The sequence below is a fragment of the Rhinolophus sinicus genome, chromosome 17, assembly GCF_057876585.1.
Source record: "Rhinolophus sinicus isolate RSI-liver-muscle chromosome 17, RSI-T2T, whole genome shotgun sequence".
NCBI lineage: Eukaryota > Metazoa > Chordata > Mammalia > Chiroptera > Rhinolophidae > Rhinolophus > Rhinolophus sinicus.
Window position 1 is genome coordinate 153,208,736 of NC_142517.1, and position 18,717 is coordinate 153,227,452.

General features: G+C 33.4%; 1 protein-coding gene across 7 annotated transcripts in view; it reads right to left on the bottom strand.

The window, feature by feature from the left end:
- Positions 1-18,717, bottom strand: part of KCNH7 (potassium voltage-gated channel subfamily H member 7) — a 438,357-nt gene that overhangs the window by 131,785 nt on the left and 287,855 nt on the right. For all 7 annotated transcript variants that reach the window (XM_088794493.1, XM_074337138.2, XM_074337148.2 and 4 more), the window contains exon 3: positions 17,990-18,145. In XM_088794493.1, coding sequence (XP_088650619.1) covers positions 17,990-18,145 — 156 coding nt within the window. The remainder of the gene's footprint in view (positions 1-17,989; positions 18,146-18,717) is intronic.

Genomic DNA, 18,717 nt, shown 5'->3' on the forward strand with positions numbered 1-18,717 from the left:
AATTTAGCAATAAACAACAAAATGAAGCATGACATCTACTGCTGGCAGGGAGCACTGGAGAACATTCAGACCCTGCTGGTGGGATTGCAAATTGCTGCAAATTCTTTGGAAAGTCATCTTGCAATATCTATTGACATGAAAAAAATACACTTTTCATTTGATTCAGCGATTCTATTTATAGTATATCACAAGGTACAAAAACTAGACACAATCTGAATATCCATTAGATGAAGAATGGTAGAATAAACGATGGCATTTTTATACTTTGAGAATGATGTTCTTTAAAAAAACAAGAATACGTATATGTTTTGGTTAGAAGGTTATTCAAATAGAGTGTTAAGTGAAAATGAAAGTTTCAGCTTAATGTGTTTATGAAGATACTGATTCATTAAAAATATTAAAAACCTGTATTTGTCCACATGAGTTTTATGGCAGTAGAGAAAGTTGTGGAGGAACATACTCCAAGCTTTCCATGTTGATTGGCTAAGTAAGTGGGTTTGGAAGGGGGGAAGTACAATGTATTGTATTCTTCTCTATGTCTCTCTATTATTTGTCACATAAGCATGCATTCTTTTATAATAATTTAAAAAAACACACGAATAAGGTAAAACTTATATCCTTAAAGGAAATGAAATAATAAGAGAAAGCAATCAAACAATCTTGTACAATTCAAAGATTTTCTGAGAATTGTCTGTAAGAAAATGCAGAGTTTATAATTTCTATCGCCAGCACAGCAGCCTAAATCCACATCACCTGTAACTTTACAATTATTTGTTGTCTTTCTAGTTAGTCAGGTGGTGTCTTCAGGCCACAGTAAAATCTACCTTCTTATATTCTTTAAGTTTCATGGGCACCACTATCTTTAATATATTTACTATGAATTTTTCCTCAATGGATTGAAGGTAGTCTTAAAACATGAAAGAGCATTCTCAAAACTCATGAACGTTCCTGCGCTTTATATTAGGATACATTTCTAGTGGATGGTCTCATGGACACGTATATTTTCAAGTCTACCTTTAATTGAATGACTCATAAATCTGTACCTCCATCCCAGACCTCTTCTCTTAGTTCCAAACCTGCATATAGAATAACCTCATCAACCTCATTTAGAATTCCTAAAGACACCTTAAAATTTCATAACAAATCCAATCTCCTGATCTATCTCCCCAAGCTCAGCCCCCCGACCCTTTTATTTCAGTGAATGTCTTCACTATCCATTTAGTCTGAGATCTGAGGGCCATTCTAATTACCGTTCTCTCTCACCTCCATCCCCTATATCTGATCAATTCTCTAGTTGTGTTGATTCCACCTATGGAATATCTTTTTAATAGTAATCCTCAATAATAATCATTTTTCTGTTCTCTCATCTCCACTGCTCTTACTTGTGTCTAAGCTACTATTGGTTCACCCAATTTCTTATACTAGGATGCTAATCACTTCCACATTGCATCATATTGTTCATCCTTTAAAAAATATTTTTTAATCTTAAAAAAAGTTCACTTTTGATCATGTAGACTATTGTTTAATCTTTCACTGCTCCCATATAGCTTCCTCCTTTGGGGAGGAAGAGCTACTCTCTCCACTCTGCAACTTCGTCTTTCCTCCCTTGCCCTCTAGGATCCAGCCTCACAGATGTTTTAATTCCTTCGGAGGCTTCTTTCAAGGCTTCCTTGTGTTACTCTTCCTTTCAGTTTTAGCTGCAAAGTTATTTCTTTGGGAAGCTTTTTCTTCCTTCTGAATTAGAAGCATCCCCTTCATAACTTTCAACATGGTTCCTAGTTATACACTTGTCGATGTTCTTATTAACATTTCACTCCCCTATGTGGACTGTAGGACTCATAGAAGGTTCCCTGTCTGTTTTGCTCTCCAAAACCCAGCTCTGACAGACTGCTTGAGCATGGCAAATGAACTTCTGCAAGCGGATTCTAAACTGATAACGTGCTTCAATTTTTACTGTAGAAAAATTAGAATATTTAACTGTTCTGTCCAATTTAATTAGAGAATCTTAGCCTCTTGAAATTGTGTTTACCCGTATTTACCAAAAATGATTGATTGAGTTGAACTCAGTAGCTCATGGAAATGGTGAATTGCATACCCTACCCTATGTACCAGATAAAGCTGTTATTGTTAATTTCACCTATTAATTGCTACTATTCTGATCCTAGAGCATACACAGAAGTGTTTTCAGGCTCTTCATGATCTAGGGAATCTTATGTAAAATAGTTGTTACATAAAATTGTAGAATTAAGCAGGGTAATTTATTATTGTAAGCTTTTATTTGTGGACTAAAATTAACAGTGTTAAATATAATTGAAATAGAATTTATCTTTCTGGTAAAAGACATGACACAATGCATAGACAAATCCCAAGTGTGTTCAACATTAAAATCTGGAAAAATAAAACGTATGTAGATCAGAATAATCAATGTGTAAATAAGATTAAATAACAGGGCATCACAGTAACTGGTTTGCAAGAATTCTTACATAATTCTACTACCAACTTTTATATACTCTAGTAAATAGCCAAGTTAAAAATTAGTGAGCTGTATCCAAGTCATTTGATTAGCTTTAAATGCATATGAAATTGGATTATAAAGCAGTTTATAAATCAATTCTGCAAGCTTACTACAATGCAATGAAGGACAATGCATACTTTTATTCATTTTTTTCATCAGTTACATTGCCCTCTTACTTTAAAAACCATTCACTGCCTTTCTTAAATTAATGACCATACAAAGCATTTAGTTTGCTCCTATAGTTTAGTCACATCCAAGGTGGTACAGATGGTCTTTTCTGCATCACTAGGTTAATATGACCATGTTATATTGCATTACAGATTTAGCTGTCTAACTGCAGTTCATGCGGAAAGAATCCACATTGAGAATTTTGCTTAATCCTAGCACTTTTGGGCATGAAATATAAAATGTAAAGGAGTGTAATCCTGTTATGGCTTTTAACACCAAAAAACACCCTTGTGAGCTAAGTCTCCATATTTTACTATATTTGTATTCTAATTTGAATAACTTAAATAGTTACTGTTTAGTTTATCTACTAAAATGTTGGATAAATCTGAAATAAGAACAGCAGAATGCGGTTTTATTTTACGTATTTTTTACACATTCTCCCAAATAATTATAAGTATTGATAAACTACTTACATGAACATGACTTTATTTAAATGTATCACTTTCACCTAAGAGAATACATAGTCTCTAACATACAGAAACTCACAAGTATCTACTACCATGTGTCTTTCTCCAGATATGTCACTTGAAGCTGCTGGATTTAAATTTGGAAGCTGCATTTTAATATATCCTGTATTCTATTTAACTATGAGCTTTTTATTTATCACCCTGAAGGCACATTGATGTTTTTATCATCTTTCTCTTTGAAAAACCTAGAATTATGACTTTAACCAAATATGCCAAGATGTGAAATAGTTGGCCCAAGGTCAAAGAGGACATCTGGGTAAAGTCAGAATAAAACAGCAGTTTCCCTGATTTAACTTCAGTTTTACCCAAGATTTTGTGTTTCCATGGGCCATAAGCATCAACCTAAGAATCTAATGAGAATAATAACTCTTTCCTCTAAATAAATGTAGACAAAAGCATACACACAACTTCATGATCTCAGAGCTTGAATAACAAAATTCCCCTCCCCTAACCCAAACCTTTCCATTAACGTCCCCTAGGATCTCCTAGAGTTAGTTGACTCTTAATATTTCTTTCAGTTTTGACTTATGTTGTGCTAATCACAGTTCCCATAAAATTAGAATGATCACAACTACATTTCTACCCTCTCTCCTTGGATAATGAGACTTTAGAAAATGGTTTTACTAAACTTTTCCAAATTGAGATGTCATCAACCTGAACTGTTGTTTGTTTTTCTCTTTCTCTTTTTCTCCCTCCCACCCTCCCTCCTCTCAGAGCTGATTCTCAGCTACTAGAGTTTGGAAGAAAAATGTTGTGCCAGTTAGGCCTCAAACAACTTTTCTAACTTAGGAATATACCTAAGGATATTAGAAACAATGTTGTTTTTTTTGCAGAAAAGCAAATATTTTTGAAAAATCCTCCATATATTCCTAATCATTGAATTTACTCACAACTACAAATTCCCAATCTTTCCCTTGGTTCAATTGCTCATCATTTCTACAAACTCTTAGAACTTTGTAGAACAATTATCTAATAATTTTACTACTAACACTCTATTAAATATAAAGTAGAAGCATTTTACTTTTGCTTGTTTCTGCTTAGTTGAATTATGGACTGAAAAGTAGACAGAAACTTAAGTTCAAGCAGTCATGCAAATTAGATAACTTAGTGGGGTAAGGAGAGGGCATATGTGTGTAGGGGGGTAGGGTGGGGGTTACTATGAAGGCATGAGTAGAGATACTTTCCCTCACAAAGGATTAGGCGTGATGAGAGGTGTCTTAGATTAGATCCCTGAAAACAGATGGCATAAAGTTTCAAGGGGTATGTTCTCAGGAGATATGCCTATAAGGAAGGGAGGAAGGCAGGGCTGGGCAGAGGAAGGTCAACTGCTTTGCAAATGCAGCTGAAGCTTCACCAAGTCCTCCTAGAGCTCTGGGGCTTGGTAGTCCTTCAGAGTCATGCAGAACTGAAGCCAGGGTATCTGCCCTTTGCACCCCTGCACCAGGTCCTCCTACAGCCACGCCATGGGGAGGGCCATAACTTTGGAAGACCATTCCCTGCCTCTGACATTTCCCAGAGAGGGGCAGAGTTGGGCATTCTCAGCAGAAGATTTGCCAACAACAGGGCTGTCCCAGCCCGGAGGAAGGTGTCCAGCTGAGAGGCATAGTGTCTAGGGGGACACAGCGGGGAGGGTAGACAGCTTTTGGTCTGAAAAAAACTATGATCTGAATTAAGTCTACTATTAGCTCTTATTACACAGAATAAGGATTTGTGAATTAATGGCAATATATCTTTCTAAAATCAGGATATTCACAAATCTGACACTTAACTTGGAAGCCTTAAAATCACTGCAAGATTTTTCTCCAGCCAAATAGTTCTGGACGTGCAGTGAAATATGACTCTAATCTCTGAGTGAAAGAGAGCAAAGATCAAATTTGATGATAATTGACATATCTGCCTTTTATTTTTAGGGACACAATTTTCAAAGAGATACCCCGTAAGGGCAAGGATCTGACCTGGCTCATCTGACTAGTGGGTGACAAATGTGGCAGCGTAGCCAGTACGGTCCTGGTGGTAGTGACAACACACAATCACCAGGGAGTACACTGACCAAGTAAACCTGAAGCAAAATATGAGACTCTTTGAAGGAGCAGATGTGGTCAGTAATACCTTGGAAAGCTAAGTCTTGTGGGACGTTTCCTAGGGCAAGAGATACTGGAGAAAAAGCAAGCTCTTACAATAAGGCAGTAAGTATAGGACCAAACTGGAATCTTGAAGCACTGTGAGTCCTGAGCCAACAGTGAGCACACGTATGTGGAGGGTGGGGGAAGTTAAGTCTGCAGCACGCATGAGGACAATCCAGGAGCTGCAGCAGCAGAGAACTTCTGGAACAGGTTCACAAACGCTGATGATGTCTAAGAGGCACTGCTCCCAACCTGGCTGGGTCATCATGACTGCTGCTAGTCACCCAAGGTTGTCATCCCTCAGTGAGGAGGGATTGGAAATGAAAGCAAACACACCAGCATTACATACATGTAAACCTGATTAGGATTTTTACATGATAACTGCGTAATAAGTCAATGAATGATTTACCCACACTGTTTTTTTTGTTTGTTTTTTGTCTGTTTGTTTGTTTGTTTCTGCTCAACTTGTTTCTTGCTTTTCCAAATGCCAAGTTAAAGAATCCATTCGTAAGTTGTATGAAAGTACTAACGTGTTAACCTAGATTGACCCGGGATGACCGTGTAGTTATCACACTGACAGGGACATTCTTCATGGAGTGTCTAAATACAAATGGTCCAAACACCAGTTACCCAAATGCTGTATTAATAGGACTGTGCCTGATTTGAGGGTTGCTGAAGAGCAAAATCTTCCAAATCATATGCACATGGGGGGGCTCTGGTGTGGCTATGCTGATTTAAGCAGTTATTAGCCCCTCGCTAACAATATTGTTAATGAGGGGATAAGCCTTGATATTTTTCAACTACCAGCAATGTTCTTGATCTTAGAAATATAATTTTGCCCAAGTCCCAGTGGGAAACAGATACACCGTTGATTGCAACCTATCACTGAACTTTTCTCAGATTTCTTTTAGCAACCATGTCATGACACCTTTTTCTATATCAAATTTAATCTTTAAAGAGAGGAAACTTCTAAACACATGATAGTAGAAAACATTAGTTACATTGTAGAAACTTTAATTAAATTCATCTGAATAATAGATTGTTTCTATAGTAATGCTCCCTGGGTGGGAAACTATTTTACTACAGCAGCTCTTCATGTTTGAATTAAAGAATAACTTTCAGCTCCAATGGAGGATAGTAAAAGCACTATGAATGTCTTTTATAAAACAGCTACACAGAAAATTTATTTGTTTCTTAGCTTGAGGTCTGAAAATTGAGATACAAATTTGAGGGAATAACGTAGCTATTCAGGCAAATATATGTTTTAGGTGTCAATTATTCAGAATATTGAATCTAAAGTATATGAATACATTTTTAATGACTTACATTAGCTAGATAATTCCCTAAATTATCAAACTGTATTTTGTGTGTGTAGAATTAGCTTCAGATGAAGATTTTAGAGTAATTCAAACTTTTACTATAGTAAGCATAAAAGTAAAATTCTACATTGATTTGAAGAGTGTAATTTTATTCATTTCAAAGATAATGAAATCTCCTTTATAGTACCTTAATAAGATTAAATGGAAAAGTTCCATATTGAAAATTACTGCAAGAATAAGATACTATAGAAATTTAACTTTATTTATTTTTCACATTTTGTTTCACTTAAAATTTATCTTCATAGTTTTATATAAATATTAATTAACTTAGGCCAGTAGTTTTCAAACTTTAGTGGGTATCAGAATGACTTGAAAAACTTGTTAAAACACAGATTGTGAATTTCTCTATTTCTGAATCAGTTGTGATGTAAGCCCAAGAACATGCATCTCAAATATGTTGCGTGATGATACTGATGGTCTCACAATTAAGGAATCACTGACTTAGATAATCTGGCTAATGCTGATTCAGTAGGGAAAGCCAAACAATTACTCAATGTGAAAATAACTTATCCACTTATTTATATACTCTACAAATATGTATTGAGTACTTACTATTTGCAAAATGTTGAGGATACATGCTATGAGCTAGAGATGAACAAGTTAAAACCATAGAATGCATTCATTTGTTTGGATGTATATTGTTATCAAAATATATATGTTTTTAAAATTTAAAATAGGTTTCCTCAAACCCCTTGAGAAATTTTTAACTAATTAAAATATATGTGTATTTGTGTGTGTGTGTGTGTGTGTGTGTGTGTGTGTGTGTGAATCAGACTGGTGATTCTAGATGCTTGCTATAAAAAAGAAGAAACATAAAATACAAATATACTTGTAAATTATTTAAAATAAAACATTAAAATATTTTATTTAAAATAATAAAAAGCAAAATTTTCTTAAACTTGACAACAATTAATTTTGAAATTAATAGTGTAAGCTAGAATGCATAATTTGGTTATCTTCCACATTTTGCAAATATTTCAGAGCACCAGATATATTAGAGCCAAAGAAAAACATAAAACACATTTTTCCAGTGCTATTATTTCCTTTAGATGTGGCCTCCTTTTAGTTGGTTAAAAAAAGTACAATCACTTTTCCACTCTGTATCATTTTCATTTTTTAGATTGCAGAGGTTCTACAGAAGACATAAATGAAAAAAAAAAAAAAATTATATCTTCTATTTGGTATTTATATTTATTATGTAGGATTCATTTACTCAATTTTGCAGAATTTATCAATTTTATAGATAGACCTATCAAAATAATACTCTCTCATGTATTTGCTCTATTCAAAATGACATAGCCATCTATTTGTGGCTAGTCTTATATCTTAGACAAAGAATAAGTTTCTGAAAAATTAGTTCTTCCTAGAGAAAGGTGTGCACTTTTGTGTATGGTTCCTAACCCGGAATCTAAATATTGGTGCTGAGAAATGATATACCACTTCATTCAATACGAAACAAGTATCTAGGTTTCTACAACTTAGCCCAATTTATCATAGTCCGTTTTTATGATCCATCTTTTCTATTGTGTATTTAGCTCCTTTTCTATTATTTAATCTTCTCAAATAAATATTTACTTCACTTTCATCTGTGTTTCTTGTGTTATCACTTCAAATTTTTTCCTTTATTTTGTCTACAATTCTGGAGATGCATTTAAATTTACAGAACCCACATCTCAAACATTTGCCTTTTCCCCAATACTATCACTTAAATCTCACCACTTGGGTGCATGCACACACACGTACACACTCATTATTTAAATAAGAAATTAAGTATTTTGAAGGTAAGATATTTCTGTGAAAAAAGATGTATCACATTTGATATTCTTTTATTTGTGTTTTGTTTGTTTGTTTGTTTTAGTGGCCATCACTAGAACAACAATGTAGGAAATAACCAATAACATTATTTTACACACTTAGAGAAAGTTATAGTATACTAAGTTATACTTTAAGACAAAAAAAATCAGTAGTTTGCCAAAGAACAGACATAACATAAGGTAAAAATTGGACAGTATCAGAAGCTACCAAGCATAGTCTCTCTGTCACTTTTCTGCTTGATCTAACAATCAACCCTTAAAAAAGAGACACTAAGTATAGGAAACTAGAGTGTATAATGATAGAAGGGTATCTTGATAGAAGAATAATGATAGAATAATGATAGAATATAGGAAAAGAAATTATTCATGTTTACAAAATAAGAAACAATTTCTTCTGAATTTGTTATCATTTCACATGAGATGCTGTTTTAATCAAAGTATAAAGTCACACAGATTATGTATTATATCCTGGGAGGCTACTGTGTGAGTTATTTTCCATTCATGAAAAGTTTTAATTCTCCAATTTTCATTTCAATTCAAAATTGATACTTTATTTATTTTTTAAAAATACCCCCTTTCTGCCATGCTGCTGATACACCTTTCCTTTTTTTACTTCCACTTAATTTAAAGGACCAGTCAAGAGAATCATTCTATGGAAAAAACGTACAATTTGTGAAGACAATGAAGAAATAAAATTAGGCATCCCCCAAACAAATTATCTTATTGATATTTATGGCCAAAATACAGGCTGACATTACCTAAAGCATAGTCTCAGGAATCATTCAATCATGACTGATTTTGTTAGTGGAAAATATAAAGAAATCAAGAGTTGTCAACTTAAAAGAATAAGACTTTGTATTATAATAGTTTTTTTTTTTTTTCTGTGTGTGTGTGTGTGTGTGTGTGTGTGTGTGTTTATAGTACTACAATTTTGTTTCTATATATGTTACCTGGAGATTAGTGATTTTGAAAGACAATTTACCCCAAGTGTGATATTGTTCAGCGTAATGTATTCAGACTATTGAAATCATATTATATTAAAATATTTGTCCCAATATTGCTTTAACAGAATATTGTACTGTCATTTAGACATACTTAAACAAGTAACTGATGCTATAAAAATTCTCAGCTGGTGTACATTTTATTTAGTATTATACTTAGGTTCACAACATAGATTTTTGGGACTTTTCTTTTTTATTTCATATGTGTTTTGCTATCTGAATTCATATGCAGTACAACAATTTTATTTTTCAAATATTAAAATTTTGTGATAAGGCTTTCAGCTTCCCACTGACAATGACAGATCTCTAAATTTCAATTTCTTCATGGATCGTTATAAAAACCACAGAATAAATAAGGGAGTCAAATGAAAATACCCATAAACTATGCCTAACGAATAATTAGAGAAAGAGACACTACAGGTTTTAATTTACCTATAGGCAGGGAAATAAATGCCTAAGACCATCAGAATTGGCTTAGGAGAGTACACTGCAAGAGAGAGTCAGGCAGAAACTAAGTAAAATGGGGGAATAAAAAAGTCTCCTTGGAGTGGTGGAACACATTTCAAATAGGGTTTACCCTCAGAATAGAGGGATTCACACTGAGTAAAAATACTAAAGAATGCTAAAAATCTACTTATGAAACAGAAGACATATATAACATATCAAAATGAATTTAAAGATTCAGGATGGTAGAGTAAATAAACACTGTGCCTGCTCCATTCCATGAACACTTTAAAATTACAAGTTAATTATTGAACAATCAACCTGGAGAACTATCTGAAGTCTAGCTGAACAGAAGTTTTATAACAAAAGGTATAAAGAAAAAGCCACATTGAGTCTGGTAAGAGGAGGTAGATGCAAACCTGGCTGGTCCCAAACCTCCACATGGTGGTTGAAAATAGGGAAGGATATTTCAGCCATGGGGGTTCCCCACAGAGGAGTGAAGGACCTGAGCTCAACTCTAGGCTCCCCAGTCCAGAGTACTGGTGCCCCCACAACATCTCCTCCATTGAGGAATCTAACATCCGGTGGGACAGAAGGCTGTGGGAAACCCAGATGTCCTCTTAAATGGCTCCCACACAGACTCACTCACTCACTGGCATTCACCTTGGGCTCCAGTGGAGAAATAGTGACTCAGGGGCCATCAGAAGCATATAGAGAGCAGACTGAGGTGTGTGGCTTTGAGGCCAGGGCAGGAGGATAGTTACCATTTTCCCTGTGTGGGGTTCTTCTCCCATACATCTGGGCAGGCAGCCACCATCTTTAATGTGTTGAGCCCACCCCATATGCTCACAGCCAATTCTGAATCTGATTCATCTAATGAGCTCTGGGGCTCCAGGATGCTGACTCATTGGGAATCCACCCCACCAAAATCCCCCCACACCAGGTGGTACTTTCTGGTTGAGCAGCCAGCCCCACCAACAACACACTCTTTCTTGGAAAACTACTGGAGTCTACTGGCCCCAGGCCAGGGACAACCAGACTTGATGTGCTCTGAGACTTTTGACTCCGAGCTCCAGGCTCAGCACTGGCACCAAACCAGAATCTACATTAACCTGGTAAACACCACTCTTCCCTCCCTAGTGACTACCTGAGACCCTGCCTCACCCAACTCACCTACTGTATGAGGCTTTATCAGCAACTGAACCTTAAGGATGCCAGTAGCTGGCAGCAGGCTTCAGGGTATCTTGGCTTTTTGCAGAGCTACCCCAGCCCTGGTACGGGTGGTAGATGTCCTCGGTCATAGTATGGCATCTCCCACATGCCTCTAGGGTTAGCACAAGGCAGTGAAAAACCTTGGATCTCTTTGTAGCTCCTACCAAGTAGTCCACAGCCAGCCAAACAAGATGAACCCAAATAGGCCCACATCAAGACTCATTATAACTAAAGTGGCAAAGAGAGAATCCAAAGAGCAGCAAGAGAAAAGCAACTAGCTACTTATAAGGGAGCCCCCCTAAGTTTGTCAGCTGACTTCTCAACAGAAACTCTGCAGGCCAGAAGGGATTGGCAAGAAATATTTAAAGTGATGAGAAGCAAGGATCTACAACCAAGACTACTCTACCCAGAAAGGCTATCATTTAAAATCAAAGGACAGATCATGAGCTTCCATGACTAGAAAAAGCTAACAAGGAATCTTAGAGGGACTTCTGTAAGAAAAAGAAGAAAAAACTATGAATAATAAGATGGCAATAACTACATATCTATCAACAATTACTTTCAATGTAAGTGAATTAAATGCTTCATTCGAAATAGGAAGGCTGAATGAATAAGAAAACAAAACGCTTAGATATGCCTACAAGAGAATCACTTCAGATTGAAAGATACACACACAGACATGAAGAGATGGAAAAAAGATATTTCATGAAAACAGAAACAAACAAACAAACAAACAAACAAAAACAGCTGGGTTAGCCATACTTATACCAGACAAAAATAGACTGTAAAACAAAGGCTATAACAAGAGACAAAGAAAAACCCAGTTATCCCACTTCTGGGTATTTATCTGAAGAAACCTAAAACACTAGATCGAGGGGATGTGTGCATCCATATGTTCATTGAAACATTGTTTACAATGTCCAGCCTGGGTTTCTGTCAATGGAAGAATGAATAAAGATGTGGAGGTACATATATACAGTGGAATATAGCTTGCATGGAAGGGAATGGGTTCTTGTCATCTGTGGTGGCATGGATAGACCTGGAGGGTATTGAGCTGAGTGGAGTATGTCAGACAGAGAAAGACAGATGCAATGTGATTTCACTTGTATGTGGAATCTAAAGAACAAAATAAACAAACAAATCTGAAGAAAACTCATAGACATGGAGTACATTTTGGTGGTTTCCAGATAGGAAGAGGGTTGGGGGTATGGGTGGAAAAAAAGGGCAGGGATTAAGAAGTACAAATTGGTTATTACAAAGTCGTCATGGGGATGTAAGTTAGTATAAGGAATATAGTCAATTATATTGTAATAACTATGTATGTTGTCAGATGGGTACTAGATTTGTTGGGGTGATAGGTGGGAGGGGGTTCAGAGCAGGGTTTAAAAGGTGAAGGGATTAAGAAGTACAAATGGATAGTTACAAAATAGTCATGGGAATGTAAAGTACAGCTTAGGGAATGTAGTCAATAATATGGTAATAGTTATGTATAGTGCCAGGTGGATACTAGACTAGTCAGGGGGATCACTTCTTAAATTACATAAATGTCTAACCACTCTGCTATACCCCTGAAATTAATATAAAATAATATTGAATATCAACTGTAATTGAAAAATTTAAAAAGAGGGAGAAAGGTAAAGGGCGATAAGTGGTCTAAATTTCCAGGTATAAAACAAATATGTCATGGAGATATAATGCACAGCATCAGGAACATAATCAACCATATTGTGATAGTGTGGCATAATGTCAGATAGTTGTTGGACTTATCATGGTGATCACTTATTTAGGTGTATAAGTGTTGAACAACTATGGTGTACCCCTGAAACATATATAATATTGCATTAGCTATATTTTAAATAAAAATCTTAAAAAAAAAGAATTTAAAATTTTAAGTCAGCAATTTAAGATATGAATTAAGATTATAATCCAGGAATTCAAAAACTCCATAAAAATTGGACAAATAGAATAAAATGCAAAGTAAGGGCTAAAACAATATAGGTAACAAGTTCAGGGGAAAAAATACAAAATCATTTAAAAAATTAAGACCACATCATAAGCTACACAGAAGAAATAGAGGTTAGAAATGGGAGAAGGCAAGAAAATGATATAGAAATAGAGAGAGAAAAAAGAGCTGAAGAAAAAGTGATTGATGTGAAAGACAGGCAAAGAAGGTCCAACATGCATATTACTCGAGTCTCTGAAGAAGAAAAACAAACAGAAATAACATAAGTATTTAAAATTATAATTCTATAAAATTTCCTGAAATAATAGATGAATTTACATATAGTATCTGGAAAATCTGACTTAGAATAGTCAAGTCCAGACATATACTAATAACAATTATAGACTTTAGAATTTCTTTTGGTTTGAAAGATGAGTATTAAAGTTTCTTATTATTAGTTTGTTTCTAAAATTTTCTGGGACTCTGAGAAATATATCAAAATCATTTACAAAGGAAAGTCAAGTAGGTTGATATCAGACTTTTCATTAGCAACATTTGATGCAAGAAAAGAGTGGAACGAAATCTATAAGGTTCACCAGGCAAATAAACTGTGAGTCAAATATACTCATTATAGTGTGAGCCAAATATATATATATATATATATATATATATATATATATATATATATATATATATATGCTGTCCTTCAAGTGTCAAGGCTACAGAAAAATTGTGTTGAACACAAAAGAACTCTGAAAATATTTTACCCATGAACACTTCCAAGAGAATGACCTTTATCCAAGAAGCTATGTTTGGGAAAAGTCTTGCAAAAAGACTGGTGTTGAACACTGAACACATTTCATTAGATATTTAAAACTATAAAAAAAGTCAGAAGTATGTAAGCATTCCATAGTTGACAAGCTAGAAATATCACTACGAAACAAAATTAGAGGAGGAAGAAGGAAGAAAACAAAATAAGTTCGTTGAGTGCCTTGTTGGTAATAGGCAACAGCCAAGTGATAATATTTAATTGTAGAAGACTAGGCATACTTAACAGAGCAAAGATAAACATGAAGAGAGATAATATTGTTACATAAAAATGCATGGTGGAAAGAGGAGGAAAAGAATTACAAGTTGATTTTATTCTTGCTCATAAGGAATCAAAATATACAGAACGAATGCTGGAAGGATTAAGGACATTATATAAATTTTTTTATAACCACCAGAAATACAAATGTTGCTAAGAATAAAATGAAAGAAAAACAGAATAAAACAAAATCCAGACAGTAAGAGAAAATAAAATATAGCTTAATGAAATACTTTAAAATAGTTTTTTTTAAATATAGAATATATTGGTATAAAGGTAAAAAACATCAGTCATATCAATAAATATAAATACCTATTATAGTTATAAATTTTAAAGGAAGTATTATTTTTCTTATAAGAAACAAAGGGAAATCTAATTTAACAAGTTATAAAAAAGACAACCAAAACAAAGACCAAAAGGTGGTTTAAAGATATAACAAAAATACAGAAAAAAAACTTATGTCATGATTTAAGATACAGTAGAATTTAGATAGAAAATTAATAAATAAAAAAGAAGATGCCTTAGAGTGTTATACAGGCTAACTTAAAGTAATAAATTAAAATGGTTTATATGAGTATATTAAATGAAATTATGAAATAATACAGTAGCAATATTCATAAAACAAAAAATTAGAATATATAAGGAAAAAACAGAGAGAAATCCCCTAATAATAGAAGACTTTAATACATTTCTTTTAATCTGAGACATATGTAAAGGACAGAAAATAAGTAAGGATACAGAAGAGTTAAACAACATAATAATAAGGTAGAGTTTTAAAAATAGTATTAACTTTTGTAAATTAATATTCTCAAATATCACCTTGTTGTTATGTTCACATGGGTCATTTCTGAAAACTGATCAAATAATAAACCACAATGCTAACCTTAGCAAATTCCAAAAGAGAAATAATACAAACATCATTTTGTAGCCATAAAATGTTAAAACCAGAAGTTACTAACAAAAAATAATACTTAAAAAATACCTTTCATACTGGAAAATTAAAAACTCTATATAAGACAATTCTTGAATTAAAAACTAAGAAAACAAACTTTGGATAGTTTTGAGAAAAACGATAATGAAAACACTATATACCTGAATTCATCGGGTAGAGCTCACAGTGCTTAGAGAAAAAATATATAGCTTTAAAATCATATATCAAAAAAAAGTGAAAGAATGAAAATAAGTCAATGCAATAGAAAAAAGGCAAGAAAGTTGATTGAAAAACTGAAATAATAAAAATAAAAGCATAATTTGTGAGTTTGAAAACTAATAGAACTAATAAACTGACAAAAAGGTAGTTCCATGGAAAGAAAAATGCTGATTAATAAGAAAATTTTACATGGAGAAAACAAAAATAAAAGAACTGAGAAATGTCACAAATAAAATTCGTACAGGAATGGAGTAAATCTTAAAAATATCATAAAAGACTACGTTGTATAATTCTGTTAAAGTAAAATGTTAAAGTCTACATGAAATAAATAACCTCTGGGGAAATAAAACTTTGCAAAAAATGATACTGATTGAGCTGGATAATTTGACGAGACCAATCTCTGGAGAAAAAAAAAAAGAAATTTGTCAAAAAGATACTCCACAAATAAGTACCAGGTCTAGATGATTTCACAGAGGAATCACAGGTAAGCTTTAAATCCAGATAATTCCCAAACTATTTAAATGGTTCTGTAGCATAGAAAATAGAGGAAAAACTTCAGATTATGTTTTTAAGGAATTATAACGTTGGTACCAGTACCTGATGAAACTGCTCACACACACACACACACACACACACACACACACACACACACAAATTATAGATCAGTTTTCCTAATGAACATCGATGCAAAAATTCTAAATTAATTTTAGATAAAAGAATCCAACAGCATATTATAAAATGAAATACATCATGTCCAAATGTGGTTTCTTCCAGAGATGTGAGGATGGTTTCATATTACTAAACCCTATTAATAAAATTTACCATAAAAATAAGGAAACAGAATAGTACACTCATTTCTACAGATACTGAAAGGCAATTTACAAATTTTAACACCCACTATTAAAAAATACAAATTGATGGAAACTTTCTTAAAATTCTAAAACACATGTAGCTCAGCCCAAATGCCATCATTTGAATTAATGGAGAGCTCTGGTGGCATTCACACAAAAATTGGGAATAAGGCATAATGTTGACCAACAACTTCTTTTTAGTGATACGTTGGAGGTATTTAATAATACATTGGAGGCCAGTACAATTAGAGAAGAGAAAACTGTTAGATGTATAAGAATCGGAAAGGAAAAAGTAAAGCAATCTCTATTTGATATGATAGCATACTTGAAAAGCTCATGAGAGTCAATGTATAAGTCACCATAAATTATTCACTAAAATAGTAGGACACATAATGAGCATACTGAAAATATCAGTAGCCTTAAAAACATGAAAGAGAAGACCATATTTATAATAATAGCAACAACAAAAATGTTAAATGCCAAGTGGCAAACTAAACAGTGAGGAAAATTTAAAAATACTCCTGAAAGACATAAAAATTAGACTTAAAATGAAAATACATACAATATACAGTTTTGTATAGAATGACTCAACATCATAAAGATGTTAGTGTTCTCAAATTACTTTATAAAATTAATATGAATCTATTAAAAATACCAAAGGGATCTTTATTGCATCTAAATATGTTGTTTCTAAAGTTCATATAAAATGTTAAACAAGAAATAACGCCAAATCCCTTAAAAGTAATATCAAGGAAAGCATGTCATATCAGATATTAACTGTATACTTAAAACAGTGTGATTGAGAAGGATAAATAGACCGACAGAACATAAAGCATCATTTACAATAGCTGAGATATGGAGCCAACCTGGGTGTTCATCAATGGATGAATGCATAAAGAAAAGGTAGTACGTATATAAAATGGAATATTACTCAGTCATAAAAAAGAATGCAATCTTGCCATCTGCAACAACATGACCCATAGGGTATTGTGCTGAGTGGGGTAAGTCAGACAGAGAAAGAAAAATGTCCTATGGGTTCACTAATATGTGGAATCTAGAGTACAGGATAAATGAATAAACAAAATAGAAACAAGCTCATAGATACAGAAAACATTTTGATGGTTGTCAGATTGGGATTGGAGGGCACTGGGGGAATGAGTGAAGTGGGAAGGGGATTAAGAGGTACAAATGGCAGCTATAACATAGTCATGGGGGTGTAGAGTATAGCATGGGGAATACAGTCAGTGGTATTGTAATAACTATGTATGGTGTCAGATGGGTACTGGCTTTATACAGGTGAGATCATTTTGTAAGGTATATACTCGTAAATGCCTAATCACTGTGTTATACACCTGAAAATAATATAATATTGTATGCTGGCTGTAATTGAAAAATAAAAAAAAAAAACACAATGTTTTTTTTTAAAAAGAATAGCAAATATATATGCACATTTCCTTCTGGCATTATTTGTGACAGTCAAAGTTGGGAAACAACCTAAAGGTCCATCAGCAGGGAACTCACTGAATTTACTATAGGATGTGCAATTCAAATGGCTTTGAAAGCAGCTGATTGATACTGTAAGGCATCAAAGTGTGACATCACTACAGCTTTTATATATATATATATATATATATATATATATATATATATATATATATATAATTTTTTACTTAAAATGTAAACCTATTTTTAGAACTGAATCAAAATGAAGAATGTATTAAAATTATTACAATAGCAGAATATTAAGAACATTATGTGCGTGTTACTTTTACTTACGGTTTACGTTTTTGACTGGTAATATTGGATTTACCCTCTCTGGGGAGGCAGCATTTTCCTCATCCGTCACATATTCAAAATTAATGATGAACATCATGGCCACACCCTCTTGGTTTTTCACTGGAATTATATGAGTGTTGCAAATGAACGTGGACCCTGAGGGGAATGAAAAATGAGTGTTAGGTCAAAAATATGTCTCCATTTTGAAATTGCAGTAATATTAAAATTTTAATCAAAACCTATAGAATTTTTTTCTTAAATGATCATTGAAATTAAATTAAAAATACTTTGATTTTTTTATTTCATATTTTATTGCACATATATTTACTTAAAATATGCACAAAGTTTGCCAGAAGTTATTTACAACATAATTCACATACTACCCTACGGAATAACAGAACATCAATTCTCATTTGATTTCACACCCCCCCACTATAATAATTAGTATAGGGAAAAAGACATATTCTTTAACCTTCTAGAAAAACAACTCTTAGCTTTTCCTTATATACTTTGTGTAAATCTGAATCTATATAAATATAAGCATATAAACAATGAAGACAATTCATTTTGTGTTATTTTGATTTTAACGTTAAGGAAATTATTTCTTTTTCCTCATTTAATTTCTTGGACATAAAATAGTAAATTATTGACTCTGTCTTACATATGTTCCTTTTTTTGTGAAAAATTCCCAATGCTCATCTTACAATACTTTTATTTGATTTGTAATT